The 27,654-nt window shown below is 37.3% G+C and overlaps 1 protein-coding gene across 1 annotated transcript in view; it reads right to left on the reverse strand.

Annotated features, from left to right (window-relative positions):
• Positions 1–2,614: 2,614 nt before the first annotated feature.
• The window catches only part of ARHGAP12 (Rho GTPase activating protein 12), a 43,812-nt gene continuing 18,772 nt past the window's right edge, over positions 2,615–27,654 (reverse strand). The window contains exons 6-17 of the mRNA XM_040589255.1: positions 25,471–25,545; positions 22,629–22,690; positions 20,980–21,061; positions 14,949–15,053; positions 14,514–14,612; positions 12,693–12,801; positions 11,555–11,674; positions 8,602–8,700; positions 6,402–6,479; positions 5,919–6,053; positions 5,534–5,636; positions 2,615–5,101 (exon numbers count right to left, since the gene is read on the reverse strand). Coding sequence (XP_040445189.1) covers positions 4,927–5,101; positions 5,534–5,636; positions 5,919–6,053; positions 6,402–6,479; positions 8,602–8,700; positions 11,555–11,674; positions 12,693–12,801; positions 14,514–14,612; positions 14,949–15,053; positions 20,980–21,061; positions 22,629–22,690; positions 25,471–25,545 — 1,242 coding nt within the window. The 3' untranslated portion in view covers positions 2,615–4,926. The remainder of the gene's footprint in view (positions 5,102–5,533; positions 5,637–5,918; positions 6,054–6,401; positions 6,480–8,601; positions 8,701–11,554; positions 11,675–12,692; positions 12,802–14,513; positions 14,613–14,948; positions 15,054–20,979; positions 21,062–22,628; positions 22,691–25,470; positions 25,546–27,654) is intronic.

The following is a 27,654-nucleotide window of genomic DNA, read 5'->3' on the forward strand; positions in this document are numbered from 1 at the left end:
GTGGACAAAGCACTGCCCAGCCCAGGCTGATAGGAAAGGTTTTCTAGGAAAAAGGTGGCTTTCAGTTTGTTTCTAGGTTAGTTACCTCCTTTTACTGGAAGGAGCAGCTAGGCAGGACGTTCATATGCAGAAAGCCAACAAGCCACCACCAGCTCAGCGTCACCTTCTTGGTAAGGAAGAGGCAGAGACCACCGGCCCATCGGTGACCAGGTAACACACTACCAGTGGCTTGATTCCAGCCATTTGGCGGCAGCACATGGTGAACTAGATAAGCTGACCAATGTTTAACATTTATCTTCCAATGCCTCACGTAAAAAATTAAAGCTTTTAATTATGGTATTTATTCTTCTAGAGGACAGCTGTTTCTTTCGCACCATGAGTTGACAAACTGTCCTGAGCAGATTTGTACCATACGTGCAAACCTAAATTGTTTGTGAAGATGGTTTAGCTTGGGGGTTTCTTTTTTTCTGCGTATTCCCACTTGTCAGCTTCACACCTTTCTTCTGGTGGGCTGAGATTGGAAGACAGGGTTACCCGTGCTCTTCAGTCTCTGGAGCCACAAGGTTCAGATCTTGGATGGGGCACTTAGTGGCACCAGAATAATGCTGCCAAACTAAGAACAAGTTGATTTTTGTATCGCACAGATGCTGGCTGTGCATTCACAATTACATTGAAGGAACGCAGTTCTTGACTCCCATTGGCCCTCAGGGGTGTGTGTGTGTGTCAAATGAACCTGGACACAAGTGCATCACCGAGGAGCTGACAGACAGAAGCTGCTCTGGAGATGTCCAGAGAAAGGTGGGCACTGCCATTTTGCAATGTCACTTGAACTCTACCTGTTTACAGAGCAACTTAGCCTGTCAAAACATACCCAGGCCTTGATCTGCATCATATGAAGCAGAAAAAGAAAATAAAACCAAACCACTCTTGGCAGCCTGGCTTTCTCCCAGGTCTCTGGCCTGGATTCCTACAGATAGAATTTCTGTGTTTCTCCACTACCTTGCCTGTCCGTTACACCTGCTTTGTCTGGCTGCCTTCAGTGTTTTGCATTCACTTATTCCCACACTAAGGATCTGCCTCTCCCCAGCCAACTACATTTTCATGCAGCAAGCTGCAAGATGAGGTTCTATGAGAAACAAAGCTGATGCTATCCCTGCTCGCTCCACCTTGCAGTTCTGGGTTTGCTGAATACTTTTGAAAGAAAGTAGTAGTTAAGCACAACAAACTCCAATCCATTTGGGAAGTTGTAGGAAACTCTAGCATTAAAACTGTCATTTAATTCTCAAGGCAGTAAAAAGGACCAAGGGGCCAAGTTGCCTCAGAATTTCTTTCATGTTGGTTTGTTACACAGTGTGATCTTGTTTTACAAGTGCTCTGTTTACAAGAATGCTGGGGGGGGGGAGGGGTGGGGGAGAATGTTCATTTAAGTCCCACAATCACATAGGGCTACTTTTGTAAAGGTCTGATCCAGTCCTACCAGCTGCTTGCCCACAAAACTTTGCGATTGTGGAGGCTAATTAAGATTCTTCAGAGGAGCTCTCCTCTCCCCAGCAGTTGCAGGCGGCCTCATTAGACATGCTGTACCTCCCCCTTTGCCCAGCAGAATGCCCCACTGTGCTTGGTTTACATTATGGCGTATGAATTAACCAATTGATTCTGAAAATATCATTACTTCGGGGCTAAATAAAGCTGTTCCCTTTAAGGGGGGAAAAAAAAAAAAGTCAGGGCTCCACATAGCCCTAAACTGATAGTGCATTACCTACAAAGTCCCTTCTCCCTGAGGCTGCGAGCAGGGGATGCACTGGCCAGGATACAATGGGTTCGGTACAAAGGGAATGTATCATGGCTTTAGGAAAGTCTGGGGCTGGGCAGTAAGCATGACCTACCCACTTGCGTGCAGGAAGCTTTATTTACATGACACTCATTAAAAAAAAAAAAATCAGTTTACAAGAAATGACTGTTTATATTTGCCTTGCCTCTTTTGTGTCCACTTCTCTCTCCAGCTTCAAAGTGAAGAAAACTGTAACTGGTATAAATGAAGCACATCTGAGTGGCTTGGTACTAACACTGTGTAGCCGAACTAGAGCCAAGCAGAGCACTGCTGGAACAAAATTTCAACTGGCACTCATACAGAATATTGGACCTCCAGTATCTTTGACTGCTTACGGCTGCAAAAGCTTATATTCTGTCTTTAAATTGGTTTTAAACCAGAACCAAATCTGATTTAAAGCCCAAATTGAGGAATATATACATTTAATTATGTATCATCCAATACAAATATATTTCTCCTGCTGTGTTTGCACAAAAAAATCTGGTTTTGATTTTTTAAAAGAAAGTGAACTGCAGGAGCAAGAGAGAAGGTATTTCAAGTACTGAAGAAACTCAATGTGCTGACATACACAGTTTCAAGTTGGTCTTGTTGGTCCACACAAGGTCACAACAAGACACAAGGTCAAGTTGGACAAGCATACCACCAGCTTGGACGGCCTCCTCTTCCTGAATGTTTGGAGTGTTTAGCTACACCTCTTTCAATTAAAAAACAGTACTCTCCCCTCCCCAAACTACAAATGAGGACATCAAAAGATGTAACTTCACTCCACAAGACCATACTACATACTGCAATAACAAAACGCTTTATTTTGGGGGAATACAAGGAAAACTGTGACATCCTCATTATCAAATTGTTTTGAAAAGGCATTCTTTCTTCGAAAAACGTAACACTTACAGAAAAGGTGACCTGTGGATAAGCCCTCTCATTTAGCAGTAGGAATCCTTTTTTGTTTTTACTGCCGAAGTTGGGATTTGAATAATCTACAGCAACAGACTTCAACTTTGTTGACATTTTCTAGTAGCTTTGGGCACACCAGCCACTCGGCACTGCTCTGGTTTGACAGCCTACCAGAAGGCTGACAACACAACACAGAGACTGAGCTTTCACAATTCTCACCCAGGTTGCTTCGCAAAAAACCACAAGACTTCACCATTACCACAAGAAGACAGTGAGAAAGCCACAAGGTAACTCATCTTCTCTTTTATCTCTGAAGACTTTTCATGCAAGCCCTATGCTCATGAAATTCTCATACCATTCATCTGATTACACCTCAGTACTCCAACAGACATCCCCTTTGCTGTAAGCCAGAACTGTGTTGTGAAAGGTACACAACAGATCAAGGGCAAAATACAATTATTTCCCCAGTTTCTGTACAGTAGGTTCCAAGTATGCTGGGATGTGTCAAAGATCACAAATTTCTATCCACAAATTCCTTCTACCCTCTCTGAACCTATTATGTTAGAATTTAAGTTGTTATAGAAAGGGACCGGGAAGTCCCTAAAATTGTCAGGTTATAAGGTAAGTATTTGTCTTTTAATCCAGCACAACAGCTCTGCCACAAGTAGCATCCAGGCTAAGTGGTAAGATACATCAGTCTTATTGTTTAAAGGGGGTTCATGTTGTCTGAAGCGGGAATGGCAAACTCTAAAAGAACTAACAGTTTTCTTTATTCAGGTTAGACATAACAAATGTCAGATACAGCAGTTAGTCTAGAAAAATACATTTAAAAAAATCTTCAGCAAGACCATGCTCCCTGTAACAAAATCTTTCAAAACCAATTTTACAAATTATTCTACATTAATGTAAAAAGAAAATCTTAAATTTAGCATCATGGATTCCATCAAACATCTATCTATCAAAACATGAGTTTCACTATTTGCAGATGTTAGAATTCATAATACATTTTTCTAATGTATCCTGTACATATTAAATAACCTAAAAGGCTCCTCTTGTAGTGCATTAACAATTTAGCAAGCACACTCAGTATTTATCCAGTACCATTTGCATTACAGTTATTTGCCTGCAAATGTAATTAACATCTAAAAGTGCACACAGTTAGGTCCCCCCTCCCTCCCCATAACCTGTTTCCCTGCTGAAACCCAGACATCCACTGGAAACATTATGCTACTATAGCTAATCTACCCATGATTAGAAATGTGTGACTAAAATGTTCTTAAACTATACAGGAACTGAATTATGTACAAGAATCAAAAGGATAGCCTGTATTTACATCAAGAAACTTTCACTACCACAGCATTTTATCAAGAACTCCATACAGTGTTACAGTTGGTATTTACTTAGGATTTTAGCTTTAAATCAGCATAACACAAAACTTAGCTCAGGAAATACCCTGAAAAAATGGACATGTTTATTAAATATGACTTCTATTATGCTACAAGACAAATATCCGTTGCTGGATATTCTTACAAGTTCAGTGTTTGAAATAGTGTGCTGTTCTATAAAGCAACTAAGGTGTTCCAGAAAGGTTGCTGGGGAAAAAAAGGAATGGAAGAAAAGCAAAAAAGGGGGTGAAGAAAAGGGAAAAGGATAGCAGATTTCAAGTGAAGAATTAGATTTGAATAACTAAACCAAACTGTTAGCAGAAGTTTAAGACAGTCACTGCACACAGAAACCCCTTGGAAAAGTGTCATACAGATCTGAGTATGTTGTAATACACAAGCTTAAGAAGTAACTTCACTGAATTTTTCCATACCAGTTGGTAGGACTTTTCCCTATGAAGCGGAATAATTTTAAGATCAAGTTCCAGATTATCCAGTTTGAGATTAATAGCTTCACTCTCCAAGAAATCCAGTGTATGAACCTATATTACATTTTTCCAATGCTACTTTAAAAAAGGCAAACTAAACTTTTCAATTCACTTTTTACATTGAACTTCTCAAAGAAATCCAAAGTGTTGTCTTTAATTTGCATTAAAGTGGTCAAACATTTCTCCTGTTTCTCCCCCCTCCAAAAGTGCAAAAAACAAGTTGCTGCTTGGTCCACAAACATAATACATCATGTACAGCAAGAGATTTTCCTTCTGATGGAGTATTGTTGCCAACCCAGCACTTCCAGTTTCTACTCCAAGAAGAATGTCAGCGTCCAAAGATGGAATTCAATTCCAGTAGAATTAATTCTACAATCTGATTCTGGTATACTGTGTGGACTGCTATGTTACCAGTCTCTTTCTCTGGTTTTAATAAAGTTGGACCAAAAACTATTGCTACACTTTGATAGGTCATTCGGTTCTTTTCTCCATTTTCTACAACTCTGAAAGAGAAAAAAAAAAGCCACACAAAGAGACTTTTAAGTGTTAGAGTAACAGGATGATGGGTAAAAGGCACAGTCCAAAGCAAATGACTATTCGCAGTATTTATTTAACAAGTAGTCTTGTTATTAGGATATACAGCTGCTGCGATTCCCCTCTCTAGGGGAAGGTTTTGTTTTGAAAAGCTATTCCTGATCCTCACACAATCCCTCAAACATAAGGACTTGGCAGTAAACATGACAGCTATGACACTACCATCTGAAGTCTCTTTGGTGCTCTGCAAGCTTGTATAAATAGAGACTGATACATTGTTTTTATCAAGTCCAATATAGGCAAAAAATACAGTGGGAACAATCACCTAGTACTTTTAATTGGATTATTTAGCTTTAAGAGAGTATAAGCAATACAAAGCCTTTCCTTTACCTGCTACTTACCTCTTCAGGTGTCTAAAGAGTACCTGCATAGTGTCCTGATTTGGTTTTGGCAACTGTTTGATTAAATCTTTAACAGCATGGACGCGCTGCCTTGGTTCTTGTTCTGCAACAGGATGAGACGTAGAAACAAAAATTCACCATTTTTGTTTAAAACTTGAGCATCAAATTTAACAGACTAGGCATAAAAGCGAACGTTTTGCAGTGCTAATACAAGATAAAATATTGCCACCTCCTGGCCGGACCGTGCATTACTGTGGGCAATTTTAGGTAAGCCTTACGGATATTCACAACCAAAACATTCTTTTTACTGCCCAAAATAATTAAGCGAATTGTACCTATTGAGCAGACCTTATACAAAAATCACATGCATGTTTTCCGGACTTACTAATTGCATTGACGAAGTCATTGAAGTGATTATAAGTGAACAGCGGCTCTGGCAACTCTCTGAAAAACATCTTTAGAGCTCCTGTGATGACATGTATATCTTCCCATTTACTGTCGTTCAAGTCTAGTTTCTCATCTGAGAGAGAAAAATGAACGATTAACATGTTACTTTGTTTAAAATTATCATCTCCCCCCCCCCCCCCTCCCCCCCAATCCCAAATTCTTTTACCACCCTTCTATAGAATTATGTTCTGGCAATGCCTCTATGTTCCAAATAAAGCCAAATTTCCAGGATGCTAGATTTTTCAAATTATGTATATTACACATTAGATTCTGCATTTTAAAGTAATTTTACTTTGAAGATGACAATCATTTCTCATGAAAGACTCCAGTTACGCATTAAGAAAAGTTTTTCCTGAGCTTCCTATGAACTTCCAACAATCTGAAAATATATGCAATTGTAATATAGTTGAAGGAAGCTTACCATGATTGACTGCAAATCTTAGCTTCTGTATCACTGCAAGATTGCCACTAACTCTGTATAAGCCATCAACATCTAGTCCTAAAACAAAGTGATAAATCGATTTTAATACTTTAAACATGTATGAGTTCTGAAATCATTAGGCTGCTTCTTTATAGGCCCAAAATCACAAACAAAAGAAACCCACCCTATAAAAAAGAACACCTGGTTAAAAAAAAAAAAAAGATAATGTTAAACTAGCTTTTTTTATGGGCAGGGCATATCAGAGGAGGTTTAGTTTGCTGACACAGGTTTGGTAGTGTCAAGCTCAAAGTAATCTCTACAACTTCCTACACAGAATAGTAATAATGAGGCAACAGCTCCAAGTTTCCCTAGTGAGACTCCGTGTCTCATTTAAGATGCTCTTGGTGGGTAGGCAGGGAGTATATGGGCGTCTAGCATGCAAGAACCAAGTATTTTGTGGATGTTCAATTTTTTAATGTATGGTTAAGAAATATCAAATCAAGTCATGCATAGCAAGCATCTCAAGTGACCGGGTCTGCATGGAGAAGGAATGATGTGCATGCAAACTCATCACTACCCAACAGCCTACAAAACTAAAACGGGTAGCCCTTGCCTTTACCGTATTGCACACACAACCAGAAAAGAAGAAAACTGTCTCTGTGATTGCTACTGCAGTTACTCAGAAGTGATTAGGACGTAAAGAATTTAATTGAAATGCCACTTGAATGCAGCATGTGAGTCAGTGCCATTGAGGGGGTGAGTGTCGCCAGAATACCTGCAAGTCCCTGTAGCTCCTCAAGGAGTTGTCTGATTCAACACAGCACAGTTACCAGCACCATCTGACATATCCCTTTTCCCCATAATCCACTAGTCATTCCTTTACAGAAAGAACTGATTTCAAGTGTATTGGCAGTAGGAAGAAGAGTTGGAGAAGTGGGGAAAAGAAAAAATAAAAGCTGTTCATTTCTGTCAGCTTCCCCTCAGGTACTTAAAAAAGGAAAACTTCACCACTATCTTCACTGTAGTCCTGTCTTTAAAATAGGAAAGAAAGAAAAAAAAAAAAAAGAACAAAGCAAAATAACCCCTTTCTCACAAATTGCAGATCACAAATGGAATAAAGCCTGCTGTTACAAGCAAGGTGGCAGTTTGTCAAACTAGAGTAAGGCAGTTAAGGCAGTTATTTTGGAAGCAGTTACTTTTCCCTTCCCAGGCCATAAGATAGCAGCATTGAAAAAGAGGACTACAGGCTGCAACAAAATCCTAAATGAGACTCCCATGGAAGATGCCTCACAATTCACACGTAGTATTCCCCTGTAACACTTACCCTGATTCTCAAGAGAATGTTCTCAGATTAACAGACTGGTATATATTTGAACGATGATTATGGAGATTCCATAATCCCCCCTCAGTCATCTTTTCCAAGAGATAGGGCAATGACAACAGCAAGAAACAAGCAAGAAAACAGCACAGACTACAGCCAAGTCAAGAGTCACAACCAATATACTTTCAACAAAAACGTGTAAAGTCTTTTACATCAGGCAAACCAGAAGGGCACATGTAACTTTCAAATGTGTAATTTTCTAAGGTATTAGGTAGGAAAGACTTATTCTCAATGAAAGGAAACAAAACCTGAGTCAGTATGTGGCTGCTATTAGTCTCCAAAATTGCATAATACGTCACTGAGCAATCAGTGTAACTGGCTGAAGGGCACCAAACCGATAGACTTGTCTTCTGGCAGTCAACACATATACAGAGCAGGAACACAACTTTTTCCTCAAGTTTGTTTCAAGGAAGTTTTAATATAAATTACTGTTAGCATGCTTAATTCCAAAAATGCATGGTTGCATTTTGACGATCTCCCTCTTTTCATCTGAAAAACAACTTGATGAGCTGTGCTCTTCTAGTACTTCTTGTCATCCCTCTTTTCTTAGAGGACTTGTTACCAGATGGCTGTCCTGCCTTCTCCTCAGCTTGAAATATACTGAAGCAGATCAAATTCTCAGATATAAGATTTCCTCCCTTCTCCCCATTTTGGATCCCACCGACCTCCCCCCACTCTTGAAAACTCATTGCTAACTCCAGATACAAATTTCAATTATTTTCCCCAAGTAAAACTACAGCATTTTAAGGATTAAAACTTTCAAAATTAGATTGTGTGGTGAGCAAGAGAGATTTGGAAACAAAAAAACTTCAACCATACCATGTTCCTCAACATGCTCAATGCACAGCTTCACGAACTTTGGCACCGTGCTGTTTTCTCTTTGACACAAGCTGGTGAGATTGGAACCAAACACTTGATCTGGAACCAAGTAAAGAGACTGATTTACAGTGGAACAGGACTCAAGTGACAGAACTAGTTCAGGTTAAAACAAACCTCTACAAAGGGCAAAGACTACTGGATACAATTGTCGCAGTATTAGAGTGAAAATAGAAGAGTTTTTGAGAAGAGCTCTCAGCAGCTCCCAGCAAGAAAAAGCACCAGTAAGAGTGTCAGCAGTCACATAATCATGAGTGAGTAAATAACTTTTGCTACTGAAATAATTTTAATCCACCAGGAGACATCTGTTAAAGTGATGCAGACATTACTGTAATGAGAAATCTTGCAGATTTAAAGATACTGTTGTATTCCATTCCTGTTCTGAATTCAAAATACATTTATTGTAATCTATGTTAAAAATCTGAATGGAGATAATGAACTTGAACCAAAGTGAAAGTTTTTGGCATTGCTTAGGGAAAAAGCCTACAAAATTTCATCTTTCACTGCACCTACTGTTTAACCCAGCATTATGCATCAGTTCAGTGTAGAGTCTTTAACTTCTAACATGAATTTGTAAATGACAGAACTTTATCACAGAGCTCTGAATGGATGCAAGTATGACTATGCAGAGGAAACTTGGCTGCAAGGCTGGATTCTAAATACAGATATTTATGGGCAAAGGTAACTTGAGTCTTGTTTCCAAAAACTACACAATCCAGGGGGGAGTGTTTTCCATCATAAACTGGAGCAAAAATTAAAATCAGCTTGGGCAGAGAACAGATTCTTGCAATGTCTCAGTGTATTTCAGCAACATGTTAACTCTTGTTCAGATTATGTTATCGCCAAAATCTGTCAGACCCGTTTCTATGGTTTTCATCAAAGATGCCCAAAAAATGGGTGGCTTCCCCTGTTCAGATGCATGAGACTGAAACACGGTCTTGAGATAGAGAAGCAAAGCTCATACTCTAAAAGGGAAGAAAGTTTTGGGTTTGTTTGTTGGGTGGTTTTTTTTTTTTTACCTGTTGAATAAGTGGCTGCCTTTGCAGTATCTAGAAGATCTTACTTCAGAACTTATGCAAGAGAGAAACTTCTCTTACATTTGCATCATGCATGGCATGTAGGCCATTTTTCATGTTTAGTAATTTATGTAGATCCATTAACACTTGCATCTGACTACCGCTTTGGGAAATCCAAACAGCACACCAAACCAATTATGCAGTATGAAAACTGGCATATAATGGTATTATTAGCCATACATGTATAAGGCTATTGACCCAAAAAACCTCAGTCCTGCTGCTGCTACTCACACAGCCAGCTGTATAAGCAGAATCAGTAGCAAGGGACTGAAAAAGCACACGCAGCAGAAAGCCAGGCTAGCATGCAGCTGTAGCAGGTAAAGCAATGCAGATTAGGTAGCACAGGAAAATGCTAGCACGTAACAAACTGATTTGCCAGAATTGCCTCTGACTTTAATTTTCACATATACAGGAATCTTATTTCTTACTCTCATCTTGAAGAAACTTTTGTAATTTTTTTCCACGTAACAAAAGTTTAGCACAGTTACTTCTCCACTTAGTGCATGCTGTTTCAAGTGTGTTTTTTCTGGAAGTTTTCATTATTTTTTGTGTTCATAGTGAGTTTGCCAAGTTTTCCTGTTTACTAAGCTTGTTCTGTAGCAGCCACAAAAGTACACTGGGCTTTTAAATAAAGACTTGTGTATTTTTCATTCATACAGTAAATGTAACACTGTACAGTGCAGATCCAACTTTAAAAATTTATACCATGCTTTTAAATAAAAACAAACTCTTCATTCCTTAACGTCTTTATTAAAAATCCAATCATCAGCATGCATGTGTACAAATTAAACTTGGCTTAGCATTCACTGTTGCCAACGTCAGAAGTTACGTTACTGAGCCATGACACGAATACTAAGCTGTAAAGCAGAGGAAACGTCAAAGTCTGGGAATAAAGCTTCTTTATCCCAGACAAAAATTCCATAATTTACAGTTAAATTATATTTGCAGATACACAAGTATATCAAATGCTACACGCAACAGAAGCACACCTGTTAAAGTATGCAGTTAGGCAAATCACATTAGGATTTGGTCTGACATTTGCCTACCCATACGCTATTTTGACCCTAGTAGAGCACCACCTACAAGTTCTGCTAAAGCATACAAATAAATAGTTTTACAGTGAGTACCAAGTCAATAATTTACACAAACACATTAACTTAAACCTGTGCAAATACTGCTCTCAGTTTCTACAAGTGTGACAAATGGAAATCAATTCTTTCGTAAGTTTGATTCAAGAACATCTGTAAGACTCAGTTTGTGACACATTAAAAAAATGTATACATTCAGAAAAGGTTAGAGAAAAAAGATGTTTGTTAAGATTCCTTTAGCCTCATCCTGGTTTGCGTAAGTATTTAATTTCTTACGAGATAGCATGATTGTCTAGTTCCAGTCAGGCTAAACACCCTTGTGAAACAGATGAGCATATACATTCAGATTTGCACCCCAAGGACTTTCCCTTGTTGCAGAAATTATTACCAGCTATCTGAAGTTTCCAGCTCAAAACAGCAAACCAAACGGACTCTCTAGCTAAGAAGTAATCCAAGTCCAAAGAGGCCCCTGGGCCCTCAATTTTCACTGCAGTTTTGCCAGTAAACGAGCTGAAGGACAGGACATCCTCCATGAAGTTTAGTAGCCAGTAGTAGTACTCAGAATTACAATCAATCACCAGTTCCACTATAACCACTATACATCCAAGATTTCTGTAAAACCAGCTATATACATGTGGTTTACTCTAAAAGCAGACCATTTTAACCCCATTTTACATGAGCTACTAATTTCAGCTTTTCAGGCTATTTCCCTTGTTAAAAAGGTTCATTTACCCTTAATGTAGCCTTTTTCACGGACAGCTTGTAATGTAGGGCGCCGTGTAAGAAACTTCTTGAGCTTCGTTTTGGTCTTTTTCTGATCTGTGGAATCTATATTGCTAGGTGCTTTCACTGCTGGAAAGATAAATGTATTTAGCATGAATACCCACAGAACAAACTGCATTTATCTGCCAAGGAACCAACGTTAAAAAAAAAAAAAAAACCAACCCAAAAGTTAAGCTCAAAACCACATAAAAAGCCTATTCAAATCTGCAAAGCATCCACATTTTTTTCCTTAACTTTCTGGAACTTCTTATACATAACATTCATTTTTCAAGCCACGAAGAGACAACTCTGTCACAAAAAAACTTGTGTTGTCCGTGAAACTAAGTGTTAGCTCACATACAGAATTAATGTGGAATTTAAAAAAAAAAACAAACCATAGCTGTGTTTCAAAATGGGTCTTGCTTTTCATCAAGTTAACTATTTAAAAAAAAAAGAAGTGCTTTCTTGCAAATTACGTATAAAGCCTGGAAGTAAAGGACATTCAATAGTCCAATAAATATATTTCTGTGCATAGGAAGACATTTCTGCAGCTAAAAGAAATTCAGCTCCGAAAGTCTGAAGTTGCACTTAAAACTGTTTAATTTCTCTGAATGAGCCAATATATCATTAGCAACTTAGTGAAATTCCAGTTTAATAGTGCAAAAATTTACAGATGCTGTATCCACAGACAAAAAACAAGTAAAACAATTCTAATCAGTTTTGAACGTGTAAAAGCACAAAAGGATTCTTATTCAAAGCAATTTCTAAAAGTCAGAGAAAACAAACACGTAATTACTTCTGTGCATTTGACACCACCTTTCAAACAATCCACCACTGCCTATTTTCTTCTATTTTTCATGTGTCAGCAGGAGCTAGACACTTTTGGTACTTTTTTTTTTTTTCCAGTAAGATTAGCAAAACATGGAAGTAAATCTACTAACTGGCACCAAGATGTAGAACGAACTACATAAAAGCCCGTTTCCACACTTGGAGTAGTTGCATTTCTAGCTACCCTTTTGAATTCTTTTCTATTTACACATAATACTGAAGATGCAAAAAATGATAATTGGCATTGCTAAAATCAATTAATGGAAAATTTTCAACTCACAACGAAGTTTCTTAGAGTCTTTATTCTCCTTCTCTTTTTCTTTGTCTTGTTTTTCCACCCCAGGGGAATCTGGTACATCCTCTTCTAATGCTTCATCAGGCTCTACTACCTATTAGAGTTAAGAAGATACACAGCGATCAGTTTACCAAATCATAGAACATAGTATTAACAAACATTTCCTGTAGACAATTCTACAATATACATTTTTTCCCCTATAATAATATTCAGTTGGTTCTTTCCTGAACTCTACATACTAAAAATATATTCAGAAATGATACCATTCTCACTGGCAGACTGAATAAGTTTGAGAAACACCATTTGATCTAAGACCCAATAAGGTTTGCTGAACACTGAACAAACAGCCTTTCATGATGACACTTCATTACATCAACCAATAAATTATTTTTTTTTCCTTCAAATCCATTAGACAAACATCAGCTGTTTCACCGTCACCTAGACTCTAGGTTGTATTATGGAACAAGCCTGATCTAATAACTTGGAAATTTCTGAAATATGTAAAGAAAAAAGAGCAGCTACATACTTCACAGATAGCTATGCCTGAAGGAGCAGACAGACCAGCACCTAATCTGTACCTTATTTTGAGGAAGGTCTCATCACGCTAGAACTAGCAACTCTGACCTGGGGAAGAGATTCACAGCTACTATGACCACATGAAGTTCCCAGAATTAAAAGTTTGCTACAGATCTGATGGATTTTTGTTCCAAAGCTTGAGTGCTCCAAATTATCAGGTAGTCTAAAAATATACTCTTTGAACCTTTTTCCTTTGTAATCTTAGGTCTCTTGGCTACCAGCAGTAACACATCCCTATTTCCTCCAGAGTGCTGATAAAGTCTCCCTATTCCACCATTCATTTTCTCAACTTCACATGTAACACCTCGCTCTCATCTCAGCCTTTCCATCTTCGTTTATATTTAAACAAAGAAGTGGCCTCAGTTGCATGACATGGGGCAGACAGGAGAAGGGTATCACTGAGTGACTGCCCTGCCTGGTTATTAAGGGTCATGTCATGACATTTTATACCAGGAGACAGCAGAAGACAGAAGCCTTAACCACTCAAAAACTAAGCCTTCACACTAGTCTGCTGCGTTTGGGTGGAAAACACCATCAGAGCTAAGGGAAATGAAGGCCTCTGACACTGACAGCAACATAAATGCAGCTTATGGGCAGCAGCCAGGCTTGTAACTATAAAATCTAAGAATACACATGAGGTCAACTCAATATGAGATAAATATTTTCTCACAATATCTCCTCCAACCTCTTCTGAATTCAAAGATGCTAAATCTCGTTTGGCAATATCAAGACCAAATGCTTGATCGCTTTTCTGTTGATTAAATAGTTGCTGTTACGCTGTCTGATAAAGAAGAGGTAACACAGCACGTTGCCAGGGCTTTTCATTTGCATTTTAGTCCAGCCTTGGTAAGTGAACAGCAGTATCAAATGCTGATTAATGTATGTCACGAAGTACCCCCTTGGCCATCCTCCCCCCTTTACTCACTCTCTACCAGAAACCTTCAGGTCACTGAGACAGAACAAGTATTTGGCCACAGAAGGAAGCTCATTTTTGAGCTGGAGGTCAGCCCACATGTCCTGGTTCTTAATCCAGTGGACCATCTTTCTTCCTTTGCCACTATTAATTATATTTCACTTGTCACCACCAGGAACTGCCATATCCTCAGCCTCCTGCCCACACAAGAAAATCGGGAAGGGAAGATGTACATGCAGCGCTAGGAGTCGCTACATGCATTATTTTACTAAATAACATTACCTTGAAAATAGAGCCTTCACAATTCAAACACATACCTGATTGTTGATGGTACAGTAAAGAACTTCATACCATTCATTAATAAAGCTGTCATTATCTGACTGAATTAAGAGCTCAGTTCCTTGGCGGGTTTTTAGCTTTAAAGAAATAAAACCAGATAGCATGAGAATTGATAAACACACTAGAATTCAGAAGTGAAATTACCTATGTAAAATTAAACTTCTCCTGGGCATAACATTTAGATAATACATAGCCATTCAAAAACAATTACCAGGGTAAACAGTAAATAAGTCTACTTAAAAACATACCCCATACAGACATTACAAATGGACATTTCTTGCAGGTAGCGAGACATGTCTACATTTGAACAGGAAGAAACGTAGAAAACTCAAAGTTTTTGATTTTAAGTTTAGAAAAAAATTAAGTTATTAATCAAATTAGATATAATTCTGCATTTCAATACAATAATTCACCTCAATAACATTCTTTTTGCTGGATTTGTCCTTCGAGGCCCGGTGAATCAATGCCCCTTTGAGATCCACTGTAAATTCTGGCTTAGACTGATTGACACCAAACTTCTGGAAAAAAAGGAACAATGATGACAAACTTCAAAACAAATTCCTAGTAGGTACACAGTCTTGCAATCCTCTAAATACATTATTTACGGTCTATAAAAATTAACCCAAATACAGCACTTTGCCACAGATCAACAGGCATGAAGCTAGGAAAATAAAACCTGAACAAAATCCACACACAAAACACTCTTTTAAGTGTGCCTATTAAAAGCTGCTCAGCTTAAAGCCCTTAAAATGGCCTAACTTTAAATGCCAGCCAGATCCCAGCAGAGCTTTTTTTCTTATCACAAATGGTAGAAGTCCATACAGCATTTGATTGTAGCTTTATTCTAGTTAATAGTCCTAAGCTTTTTTTTAAAAAAAAAAAAAAGACTAATAAGTAAAAGAACAAAAAACCATAAAACAAAACAAGAAAAAACACATTCTGTCAGTTAATCAATGGTTGTATATAAAACCAAAAGTCAAATCAGAAATAGTGGCTTTCCTAGATAGGAATCGCATCTCTCCTGCACTGAAAGAGCACTTTCAGTTTTTACATTTTCATAATGTATGTGTGTGCATTTTTATGTATATATATATGTATCTATGTATACACACACATCCGACAACGCTTTTCACCTTTTTGCGTATTTTTCGATAGTGTTTCTTTTGCAATACTGAAAGCATATCCTTGCAAGTAAACAGAACTCAATTTCACCGTCTAGCTACTAAACAAAGAACAAATAAGTGATTAAAAAAACCCCAAGCATTCAACCCACAAGTAACTCATCAAACAATCTGGAGGAAAACATCAGGGAGCTATTTTTACCTACTACTTTTACAATTATACTAGGTATCACAAAATTTCAAAACCAAGTACTTCTACTAGGGTTTCAACTTATACCACATAGCTTTGAAATACTCCTCAAGGAAACCAATTCAGTGAGCCATACAAACAAAAAGCTCTAATTGTGAGTAAAATATGCAAAAACAGAGGAAGGAAAGCTGTAAGTCACTTGGTTGTAGCACAGAAATCTAATGTAGTTCTAGGGGAAGCTTGTAGCATCTGATCCATCAGAAAGGTTTTTTCTATTTCTTTAAAATGTCTTTGATGTGCAAACGTAGCCTGTGTGACAGCTCTGGGGGACATAAGCCCCCGGACAAGCTCCTTGCTGTGAACACAAGCTTCCAGCCTGTACAAGAACAGCCATATATCCAAGGGGGGAAGAAACTGTTCAGAAAACAGAACTAATCTGCTGCTTCTGATTAAATTCCCAGCATGGATGTTAATTAATGCTAATTGTGTATTAGAAAGGCTGTTTACCACTGGAAAACCTCCCCACCTTGAGTACTAATGGCAATTAACTGTTGAATGGAAAGTAGCATCTTAACTTCTTATTTTACTCATGAAATACTAGAATAGGGGAATATTTCTAATTTACCCAAGGCCAACTAGCATTTATAAAAAAAAAAAAAACAACAAAACCAAAACACCAACACCTTCCATTTTCTAACTTAATTTTCAGATACCTCATCCACGAACACTTCTTATTAATTACAGTAGAGCTTTTGAGAGAGCCTCTGCCTCAGCAGTGGAGTCCACAGGAACACTCTCTGGGCTCCTGCAGCTGTGGGCAGCTGTGAGACCACTATCTGTTTAAGAGATTCACCTAACTGCTTCACATACAACCAAAGTGCCCCAGCCACACACTTCCTGACAGCCCAGACCAATCCTGCTGTGTGTAGGTGGAAAGAAACCACACAAAACAACCAATTTACAGAGTCTGGCACTGGACAGAGGAGGAGACTACTGCCAAAGTCCTCTGCAGGATTCATTAAAAACACCACCTAGATGATGCTGAGAAGCACAGGAGATGACCTGCTGCAGGTGAAATCAACAAATGACAACAAAAAACCCCCGTAACAGTCACTGCTGTTTGGACCAAAAGCAAAGTTCTTAAATACATTAGCTTGCTGAACTCCCCACCTAACAGACCACAGTACTACCTCAAACACTTTTGCACTCTACCCATCTTTTTGGCCTGACTCCCTTCAGCACAGAACAAGCCAAAACGTAGAAGTTAAATTTCTCAGAGGGGAAAAAGAAGTCTTGCCCTGCTCCTTCACACAAGCAGTGCCCAGAAACTCCTGTGTGAGATCCAAGGACAAGGAAATCCACGCAAACAATCAAGCCTCTCTGCAAAGCTCCTCCAATATACAAATATACTATATACTCATCACAAGTTTAATTTCTTTATTCAAGGAAACTTTAAGTTTAGGGTGCAGGCTCTTGCTGTCAAGGTTCTTTTCTGCTCCTTGGTGTATGACAATGAGATGCCAGCAGCCACTTCCCTCTCCTTGAAAGCTTCCAGAAGCAAGTCCTGTACAGGGCCGCACAGATGCCCCGCATACAAAGATTAGCTAAAGGTAATCAAACCATCCTGGAGCAAGTAGGTTCTGTTGAGAGCATGAAAAAGAAAATCTTTCTCTTTAGCATCTACTGCCCCCTAGATATAAAGTCTGCTTTCTTAGAACAGAGTGCACTGCCAAGTCAGCACCAGCCAGGATAAATTCAGCTCTTACTGAGGAGACACTTATTCTTATTGCATTTCTCTTCTGAGCTAGCTGGGAAGTTCGGAAAGGGCCACAGTGTGAGACAGAAATGGGGAGAGGTCTATACATGGTGCTGCCAGCTGTCCTAGAGACACTTCTGACAGTTGTTTTTTTTTTTTGGAGGGGGTGAAGAAAAAAAGAGTCATGGGATGTGCTTATACTAGTTATATGGCAGAGAACACTTACACTTTTTGGAAAGAATACGAGGGGGTTGGGGGTTTTTTTGGCTTTAGACAGTAGATGCTGTATAGCTTCAAGACTGCCTTGAAGGTGTGTGCCGACATCAATAAATAGAAAGCTTTTTCAGTCTTTTCAGGAGTTTTCTCCAAGTCCTGGAAGCCTCTGCAGGACAAGCCATGCAGTTTGTATTATGATATGTTCCAGCATTGCTTTTAATGTCTTCAGCATAAGATTTTTTTCCATGAAAGCTTTAGTTTGATTCTGATAACAGTGTTGAGAAAGTGATATTAAAAACCAATTATACAACCACTCAAGCCTGTTTGTTTCTTCTAACATTAGTATCGTTACCTAAATTCCTCATCCAGCTTGAGCAACAAGCTATCGTGTTAGCTACCAAATGTTTTATCAGTTTCTGATAAGCAGCACTTCTAAACATGACTTAACTACAAATGCTTAAATTTTTATAGAGTACTACAAATCTTCATCAGCTTTATATATGTGGCATACAGCCAGAACATCCTTGAGCTTTCTGCCTTCCAGCTTTTTACAGCTAAAATATACATTTTTGAGTATTTCAATTATAGCTAGAATGAACCAACATGTACATCATTGTATCAAAGGCACCTTACAAACATCCCGCATTAGTTTTGTTAAAGAATTAGACATAAAATATCTGTTAAAAAACTGACCATATCATGCTGTTTATTAGTCAAGATACTAGTGGTTCAAGTAGTAAGCAAATCTGGGTTTATCGTTCTGGCACTAATGAACCAGATACTCTTTCTACTTTGTTCCATTAGAACAATTACAGGATTATAACAATACACGTGTGTTAATTAGCACCTTGAATGACTCAGAAAACAGCAAACAGGATACACAAGGTGTTATATGAAGTGACAATACATAAACCTTGGAAAAATTCAAATTTACTTTCAAGATTAGTGGCTAATAGCCTTACAGTAACAAGAAACATGCAACAAGAACACATACAGTGACAGCTGAAACTTGGTCAGAGTTTACATAGGTGACAGCAGGTCGACGACCGAGAGCATTTTTCCAAGAAGAAAGCAGTGAGAGCAGAAGCTCAGGAACTGAGCTCCCTTGGCAAAATGACTTGAGAAAAAGAAAAGTGATGAAGTCATAAAATAATGCACAAAAAAAGAAGATATGGTTACATCAATCACTTGACGAATGCTCAACAAATATTCTTCTTATAAGAGGAGGAAGAATTGTTATTATCGTGTGTCAAACTGTTAGACTTGACTTCACCTTATTAAAATAGTGACAGATCAAAGTTTGAGAGGTGAGAGGAATTTTTAACACCCTAAAAGTATTTCCTACACAGTGCAAAAGGACCATGTGGTGAGTATTTAATTACATATTTACAAAGCCAACTGCGAGTATGCAGGTGTACAACACAAAGTTCTTGAAACAGATTCTCCCTTAATATTTCCAGCTCTACTTTATTCTGTTCATGCTGTTTGACACTGACGTTGCTGACCCTACTTGCAATACTTGACAGTACACACACCTGACAGTGTCACACAGAAATATTGTGACTATGATACTTTTGCTCCACTTATATTATCATAAGGATTTATGCCTTCCCCTCCCCCCCCCCCCCCCCCCACACACACACAATGACTGTATGTGGAAGGTATAACACAACTTACTCTAGTATCCCTAAGCAATAAGCAGAGTTGCATGATTATCTTTTATGGGCAACTCATTTGGGCACACATTCATTCATAATATTATCATATATTCCTAACTAATATCTTAGTTTAGCACTGTGTGTCTTAATGGTATCAACATATAGTGAAAATAATTTTTTTGATCTACAGCTACATTTGCATTAAGAGCATTAGTAGCTGTAATTGAGTTTTTGGAACTTCATTATTTACTCAGGCAAAAATGTTTTACTTTCCAAACATGCATCTTTATACCTATAGAACTAAATACTTTTTGGATCCTTAGCTGTAAAAGTAAATTGCAGAAGTCACTGAGTCCACTTCTTACCAGACAGCATAGTTTATCTTATCTCATGTTATTACTCTTTATTCTTTTTCCTTCCCTTCTCTTTTCCTTCTGCTTGACCATCTTACCCAACTTTACTGTTTCCATTCTCTTCTACCTTAAATGTGATTTAAACATCCTCACCCCTTTTTTTCCAGCCACCCCTTCTACAGGAACAGAAGGGCAAAAAAATATATTTACAGCTCTGAAACAAACTCAATGCTTTAGAAAAGAATTGTCAATACCAATTTGCTACGCATAAAGCAGCACATCAGAAGAAAGTGAGCCAAGCAGAAAGATCAGCAAAGTACAGAAAGATAGCACGTATCTTTGAGATGCAGTTTGCTGGAATTCACATGATAATACACTGGAATAATGGAATACTGAACGTGACCTCTATTTAGTTATTATAGGAGATCCACACAGTTTAATGTCAGACCTCCAAAAGTAGGTAAGCAAACCACAGATAAAGAACTATTTCTATACCTATTAATGCATGAATGCAGCTGGATAAATATAGCAAATTTAATTACAGTGCTAGTAAACTAGAGGTGATATAAAAATTGAATAATCATCATCTTCAATTTGATGTTTCTCTTTAGGTCTTCATCAGACATCAAAATAGATACGAATACTTGTCATGCACTATGTAGATTTAAAACAAAATATGGTATCTAGCAAGGTAAAGACTAAAAGAAAAGGCAACAATACTATTCATTATTCAAATAGTCCAACACAACAAGCCAAGTGCCAGACTATTTTATTACATGTATCACATTCAAAGCTACCTGGTGTTTATGAAAAAATATCCAAGAACAGTCAAACAAACTGCTTAGGCAAACACATTAGCTAGAAACACAAAAATACTTGGTGTGGAGCAAAAACTTCAAGCTTACAGGCAACTGAATAACTATCAGTTTCTTACATATCAAGCATAAGAACTTTTCTGAAATATAGCAAGTACAACTGGTTTTCTTCTCATTCTACACCATAACTGTTACATGAAACTATTTTCCTGCTAACTTACACAGTTACTTTTTCTAAATTATGCATGCATATTGGTATTTAAGCCCTACAAATAAGAGGGCTTAAATTTATTGCGCTTTACATGATTAACATTTAAATGAGGATCTGATCTTACCCAGCCAGTTCCACTTCCTTGGGTTTTAGTGAACAGCACTGACGAACCTTGTAACACCGCCCATGATGACATCCAATTCTTTCTGTAAATATTTGTAAACAAATATAAGAAATGTATTTTGAAAATAGATATTTAAGCTGTTGATCATTGCTGCCTAGCTGACCTGTATGTTAATATACTTAGCCACATATATTCATTAGTGTCATCAGTAAGTCCTAACTGCTATCATATTTGTAGAAAGAAATATACATTAACAGTCCCAGACTAACCATCAAAGTTTAAATCAAACTAAGCTAATCAGTAGTGGAAGCAGTTCACCAGGAGAAACACCATACAATTATAATTTCAAAGGAGCTAATCTGAAACACTCAGCCTACTCCGTACTTGGTAGATGATGCCAAAGTACTGCATAATTCTGAAACTGAGTGATCGCATGTAACTGGGTTGCAAGTGTCCCACGTTTATGTAAAAAACTTATTTACATTACCAAAAAATAGTTGATACACATCTAAAAAAATGGAAAAAAAGAGCAAATTAGTTGTTCCAGATGACTACTTGCTTTTATGCCTAAGTACCTGTCCTCCTGAGGTTAAAAAACACTAAGTCTTGACAAGTCCTGACAATCCATTCCCACTGCTCAAACATGAATTATTACTCAACAGCTCCCAAAGTGATACGATGGCCACATTGCATCTTTCTGTACAGCAGTGCAGTAATTCAGATCGATGGTTCCAATAGATACAACATAAACGGGAGTCTGCCGTACCAGCAGCAGCTTATATAAGCCACTGTCCACCCTTTCCTACCAAGCTTTTAGGAACATTTGGTCTGAGGAACCAAACTGCGGGTCAGATGTGCTGCCCAGCTGCACTCTAGGTCAGGGTGGCTTGAATATCAGCTGGGTGCTGACTTTAATCCTCAGAAAAAGTATGCTTCATGTATCAAAAGTCCAGGAAACACTGAACTAGATGTAACATAGTATTAGACCTAAAAGATTAAACTAAAAAAAGTAAACCTAAATTAAATCTGAGGATGTGCCACACTTATGCAGCTATTTAACACTGACTCTTTGCAAAACACCAGAAATGTTAGACAGCTTTACGTGATTACACATTATGATTTATAATGTAAATGTAAATGCCTGCCTGTGAAGCACAGAAAGGAAGTTAGAAATTAGGTCATTCATCACCTACAGGGAGACCAATGCTGGGCAACACATTGTGCTTCAAACCTTTCATGAGAGTGAAGAAAGAATTAGGAAGCACATGACATGTACTCTTGGAAATAAAAGGAGACAAAACGAAAGACTGAAAGCACCTCATGCCAATTCTGTTCAACAAACAAGACAGGCTATATATAACCTATACAGATTTTTATATTAAATAAATCCCATTTTATAAAGCTGTTTCATCAGTACACCTTCATGAAATCACTGCCCTGGGTGGAGCCCTGGCTCTCTGAAATCCATTACCCTTAGCTCACTGGGACACATACTTTGTGTTAAGGAAACACGTCCTACAGGAAAACCTCTAAGGCAAATCCAGACAAAAAGAAAGAAACTGCAAAAACCCGTATGCTGTCCTAATATCAAAGTCAGATACCTTACACAAACCCTTATGCACATGTAATTCTATAAGTCCAAGACTTACCGAACTTTCTTCCCATTTTCTGTAATTTTTGTCACATTCAGTAACCCATACTTCTCTTGACCCTGTAAGAGAGAGTAAGACATAACTAATATAAAAGAAAATCTGCTTTAATTGCCATCACAGCATTGAATTCAATCCCCAAAATAATCAATTTCTGGCAATATGCCATCTTTGCCCATATTATAAATTCAAGAAACTGTCATTAAGTATACTTAAATATGCAGAGATCAGCAAAAATCAAAATTCCTCTGGGAAAGTACTCATCACCATTCAAAGGGTAAAAAGCTTTCCTTCAAGGCCGAGGTTCTTCGTACAAGCCAAACTAAGTCATCTGTGGTACTAGGCAGTGGAAATTTTAAACATAAATTTATAACGATTTGTGTAATAGCACATTTGTGTTTGTGTCCTTTCCTAAAGAAGCAGATGGCTGACAAACAAACAGCCTAAGTTCTCTCACAAAATTCTTCCAAGTTATTTTAACGTAATTGCATATTTTAAATAAAACATGGTTGAAATGCATAAAAATATTAACATACTCATTTTAAAAACAGATGAGTGAAACATTTCTTTGATGTCCTATTTTTTCCTATCCCCAAGCAAAATATTAGAATTTTAAACTTGGTTACGTCTTGTTGATGAGAATCATTTATATTGGTATGTACAAATTTGGAGATCAGTCAGTGAACACTGGAAAAAGAATACTGCTGAAGAAGGGTATTTGCAAGTTTCAAATATCTGGAGTGAATATTTATAGTTTCTCTGCAAAAATAATAAAATAGAAAGGAATGTTTGAAAAAATGCACTAGGATAAGAAGGAAAACCATCAATTTATACCTTTACTGACTCTCAAGATGGCGTGACAAAGTCTATCATTTTCTCCTGTCACCCCAACTTTCCTCTACCAGTGAATGATGCTAAAGGAATGTTAAATTATTTTTTTTAATCAATTCCTTTTCAGTAACAGCTTGTAACAGTTCCTAATTTAAGAACTAAGCTATTACTTGAAACAATCAACTAGGGAAAGGATCCAAATTAGTTTTATTGTAACAAAAATGTCCTCAATTCTAGATCCAATGAAAATAGAAGATATATCCCATCTTCTATCTCAAATTTAAAGTGCACCATAACTGCAGAATACAGTATCAAAGAATTTTTTTGCTGGAATACTGTAACAACGTATTATACCACATTGTTACACATGGTATAACTTGTATCATTTTCCAGTTTTTCATGAACCTTAACAATTTTACCTACATGTTTCAAGCACAGCACATAAAATATTAAAAAAAAAAAAAAAAAAGAGACGTTTTCAAGGGTAATACTGTTTAGCTGGTGGTTCAGATGTTACTGCAGTTCAATGGTAGCTGCTACTCCTACTCAGTCTAGTATCTCTACTGGGCTTGAATGCTTTCCCAAGCTGTGTTATATAAATTATCTTCCAAACCTGGTATTTTTAATAGAAGAAATCAGTCACTCCCCACCACCAAAACCTAACCCATTTTTCAGATCACTTGTATTTGTGATCAATGCAGACAACCACTAACAGTCCTATGCATTGCACTCTTCTAACAAACCTTTGGCTTTAGTAAGTGGAACAGCCTGTCACCATTTTTCACAGGGACTGTACAACCCATGGCCACTTTCACAAATAAATTATGGTTTTGATAAATTACTCATGGTGGAACCAGTGGGAATACTCCAAAGAATAATTATTCATAAAAAGTATCACAATGCCCTACTTAGCAGCAACACTAGGGGGTACTAAAGTGAAAATTAATGTAATTGGGGAAAAGGAAGTAGAAAGCAAGGATCAAAACACACAGAAATTCACCAGCTTTCTTTGTAATATTTAAATCCCTGGGCACAACTAAAGAAAATTCAGGTGCTTTTTTTTCTATTATCTAAAGCAGCAGTGAGTTCTTCTACAAAATACAATTTTAATCATTCAAGGTCTAAGCCATATTTGAAGAAGTTAGACTATATGCAGCAATAATTGCTTGTAAGGCTATCAACTATGCTTGCTGAATAAACAATGTTTATTTGATTATGGAAAACTGTTTGAAGAGTTGTAAGAATGTATTAGCATGAATAAACCAGAGAACCATTCCTCTGCATGCAGAGTAAGAATGAAGCAGTTGTGCCTTTAATGCCCTGAGCTACCTACAGAAATTGATCAGGGCACAAATTTCAATGCTACTGTAGTACAGTTCCGAAATAAAATAAAAAGATTAAAACTTCGTTTGTTAAAAATTTTCCCCACAGTTTAAAAAGCAATGATCAGATTTAAAATATAAAACTGAAGCAAAAATGTTAAACATTCACAAAGAATTCAAGAAGTTAATTTTTCTTCTCAGAAGTTATTCTACTAAATCAAAAAGACATAGTGCATTTATGCCTGCTCCTCTATGCCTTTTCAGAGAAACTGAAACACAAGTAAAAAATTGGAGATATCAAATATACGAACTATTACTGACTACTGACAGCAAGACATTCTGTGAAGAGGGGGAGTTTGTTTCTGCTTTTACATTCCAAGTTGCTAGATGAGAAGACATGACAGTTGGAGGAAGTAAACAGAGTTCTACATCATTTGACATAATTTCATTCCACTGTGTATTTTTAACTTAATCTCCTATTGTTAAACTGTATTTAAACCAAAAGACATTTGTATTTTTTCTGAAAGCACAGTCGTATGCAATACATTCCTTTTAAAACTTAAAATCTTCAAATAGTTTTATCCCATTATTTTTCTCAATAACAAGCAGGCTTACCCTCAATTCTCTAATCATAAATAACCCAGTTTCTACAACAGCTACTTATCTATTTAAACACTTTGCATACTGACTGTGGCTTGATGCTTTGGTGAAGAAGGAGAGGACTCATTTTCAGGAAAACTGGCCTTAGAAGCAGTTGATGATTCCTATAAAATTCAAACAGGCAACATGAGTTACTTTACTATCTTACTTACAAATCCTTTAATTTTTTTAACCATGAAGATATTTTCTCTCTCTTTACATACACTCATACATTAAAAAAAAAAAAGTACTTTTTTAAAGCATTCATGATCTTCTCAGATAGTCATAAACCTTCCTACTAAACAGTGGTCTTATAAGATTTACAGGCAACACTGAAAGTGGATTAATTAGCACATATCCATTCAAAAAAATGTTAATACATACTGTATCAGCTTAAAGCAAAGCATTCATCCTTATTAAGGGGCAGATTTTTTTGTATGACATTGCTATCAAATTACAAAGCCCATTTATAACACTAACTTATTACAGGGCACCATATAATAAATACCAATATTTTAAAGATTATGTCTGTGCAGTCAGTAAATATAGGATTAGTACACTAAGTTGTTCCACATGTAGAAAAGCACACACCAATTTTTTTGAGTCATGATCATTAATTTCCTTATAATCATGCACTGAAAATTTCTAGATTGAGTTTTTTTTAAACTAGACATTAACTACGAACCAAAAGAAAGTACTAAATCTCTGAAAGCTAGAAAATTGCCCATGTGGAACAAAAAAAACGCACGTGCTTTTCCTCTGAAGTAATAACTGCTTTGCACAAATATACCACCTGGAAATCTGGTAAGAGTTTCAAACAGAAGAAAAATGTCGCTTGTTCTCTGTTACTGTGAACACATTTCTCCCCCTCACTCTTTTTAATTCTCTTGAAAGCTCTCCCAAATTCACTTTGCTTTTCCAGCATTACATAACACTCTGCACACCCATGCTTTAAAATTCACTTGCGAATCTACCTACAGGAGTGGCCCACTAGTTCTTTTAGTAGCATAGTAACAGAGAACAGTAGCAATCCTAAGAACAGTTTAAGTGTTCCATATTTTCAGATGTCTGGGGTGGGGGGACATGTTCAAATTAAGGAATTCAACATTGTACCTCCCAGGAAGGTATTTTTTCCTCTGCTTACCAAATATTTTAGCTAATGGCTATATACCGATATGTGCCACAGACAACAAACAGTTAACAAGTACATTTGATATCTTCAAATCTCATCAGCCATGGCAACTCTTACTTTCACTCTGACACATTTCAAACACTCTTTTGACTGGCCTATTTTCATAGAATTGTGTTGTTTTCCCTGGAAAAAGAAATAAGGAAAATAAAAAGAAAATAGCTTCCCTAGGAGTTCTCTGAAAAGCTAACTTGGGGTTGATGTTCTATCCAGACAAATACTAGTTGGTTTAATTTTTGTTTCATTCTGAATTTGAGATAGCTTTCATAGACTGAGCAACTCTGGAACAAGAAACCCAGTATTTGTGGTTACAAACTACTCCCTTTCCACACACTAATTTAAAGGAGAACACATAACAGCGGGCCTGACAGTGGTAATAAAGCAAGTGCACTCAATAAATTCTATCTTTCCACAAGACTCTAGTTTATTGCTCCACTACACATTTTTAATTTTCTCAAAGCACTAACACTGTGCTTTATACAACTATGTAGTCTCCTTACCATTAAAAAAACATGCTGCCTGCATGTTTTGAAGCTGTTAAAGGAACTTTCAGCTATTGATTTAGACTTTACAAATGTTTACAGATATATATACAGTTTCCTTTGGTTAATTCACTAAGCATTTTTACACTTTCATGTTTGCTTCACTAGGTTTAAACATCTTGGTATTTGAAAATTGGGTCTTGAAGGAAAGTAAACAGCTCCACTTACTCAGTGTTTTACAAGAGCTTCTTCATTCAATGCAGCACTAACATAAGGTCACTCCAAAACAGAAGTAAATCTTATGCCAAACAATAATAGGCAAGTCTTCCTTTAAAAGCGAGGCCAAAACTTTCACGCTATTTCAAATGTAATTGTTCATACCTGTGAAGCGTAAACTGCACATGAGGCTAGAAGCATCCACTCAGCTTTTATTCATCAGGACTCCACCTAGGCTGTCTCTCACGCAGTGCCACAACACACTCAGTACACAGAAGGATGAGAATGGAGGGGAAAGGAGCAGTAGAGGAACCTCAGAATCGTTCAAGCTAAACTGATGTGTACAG

Source organism: Falco naumanni, chromosome 4, assembly GCF_017639655.2.
Source record: "Falco naumanni isolate bFalNau1 chromosome 4, bFalNau1.pat, whole genome shotgun sequence".
Lineage (NCBI taxonomy): Eukaryota > Metazoa > Chordata > Aves > Falconiformes > Falconidae > Falco > Falco naumanni.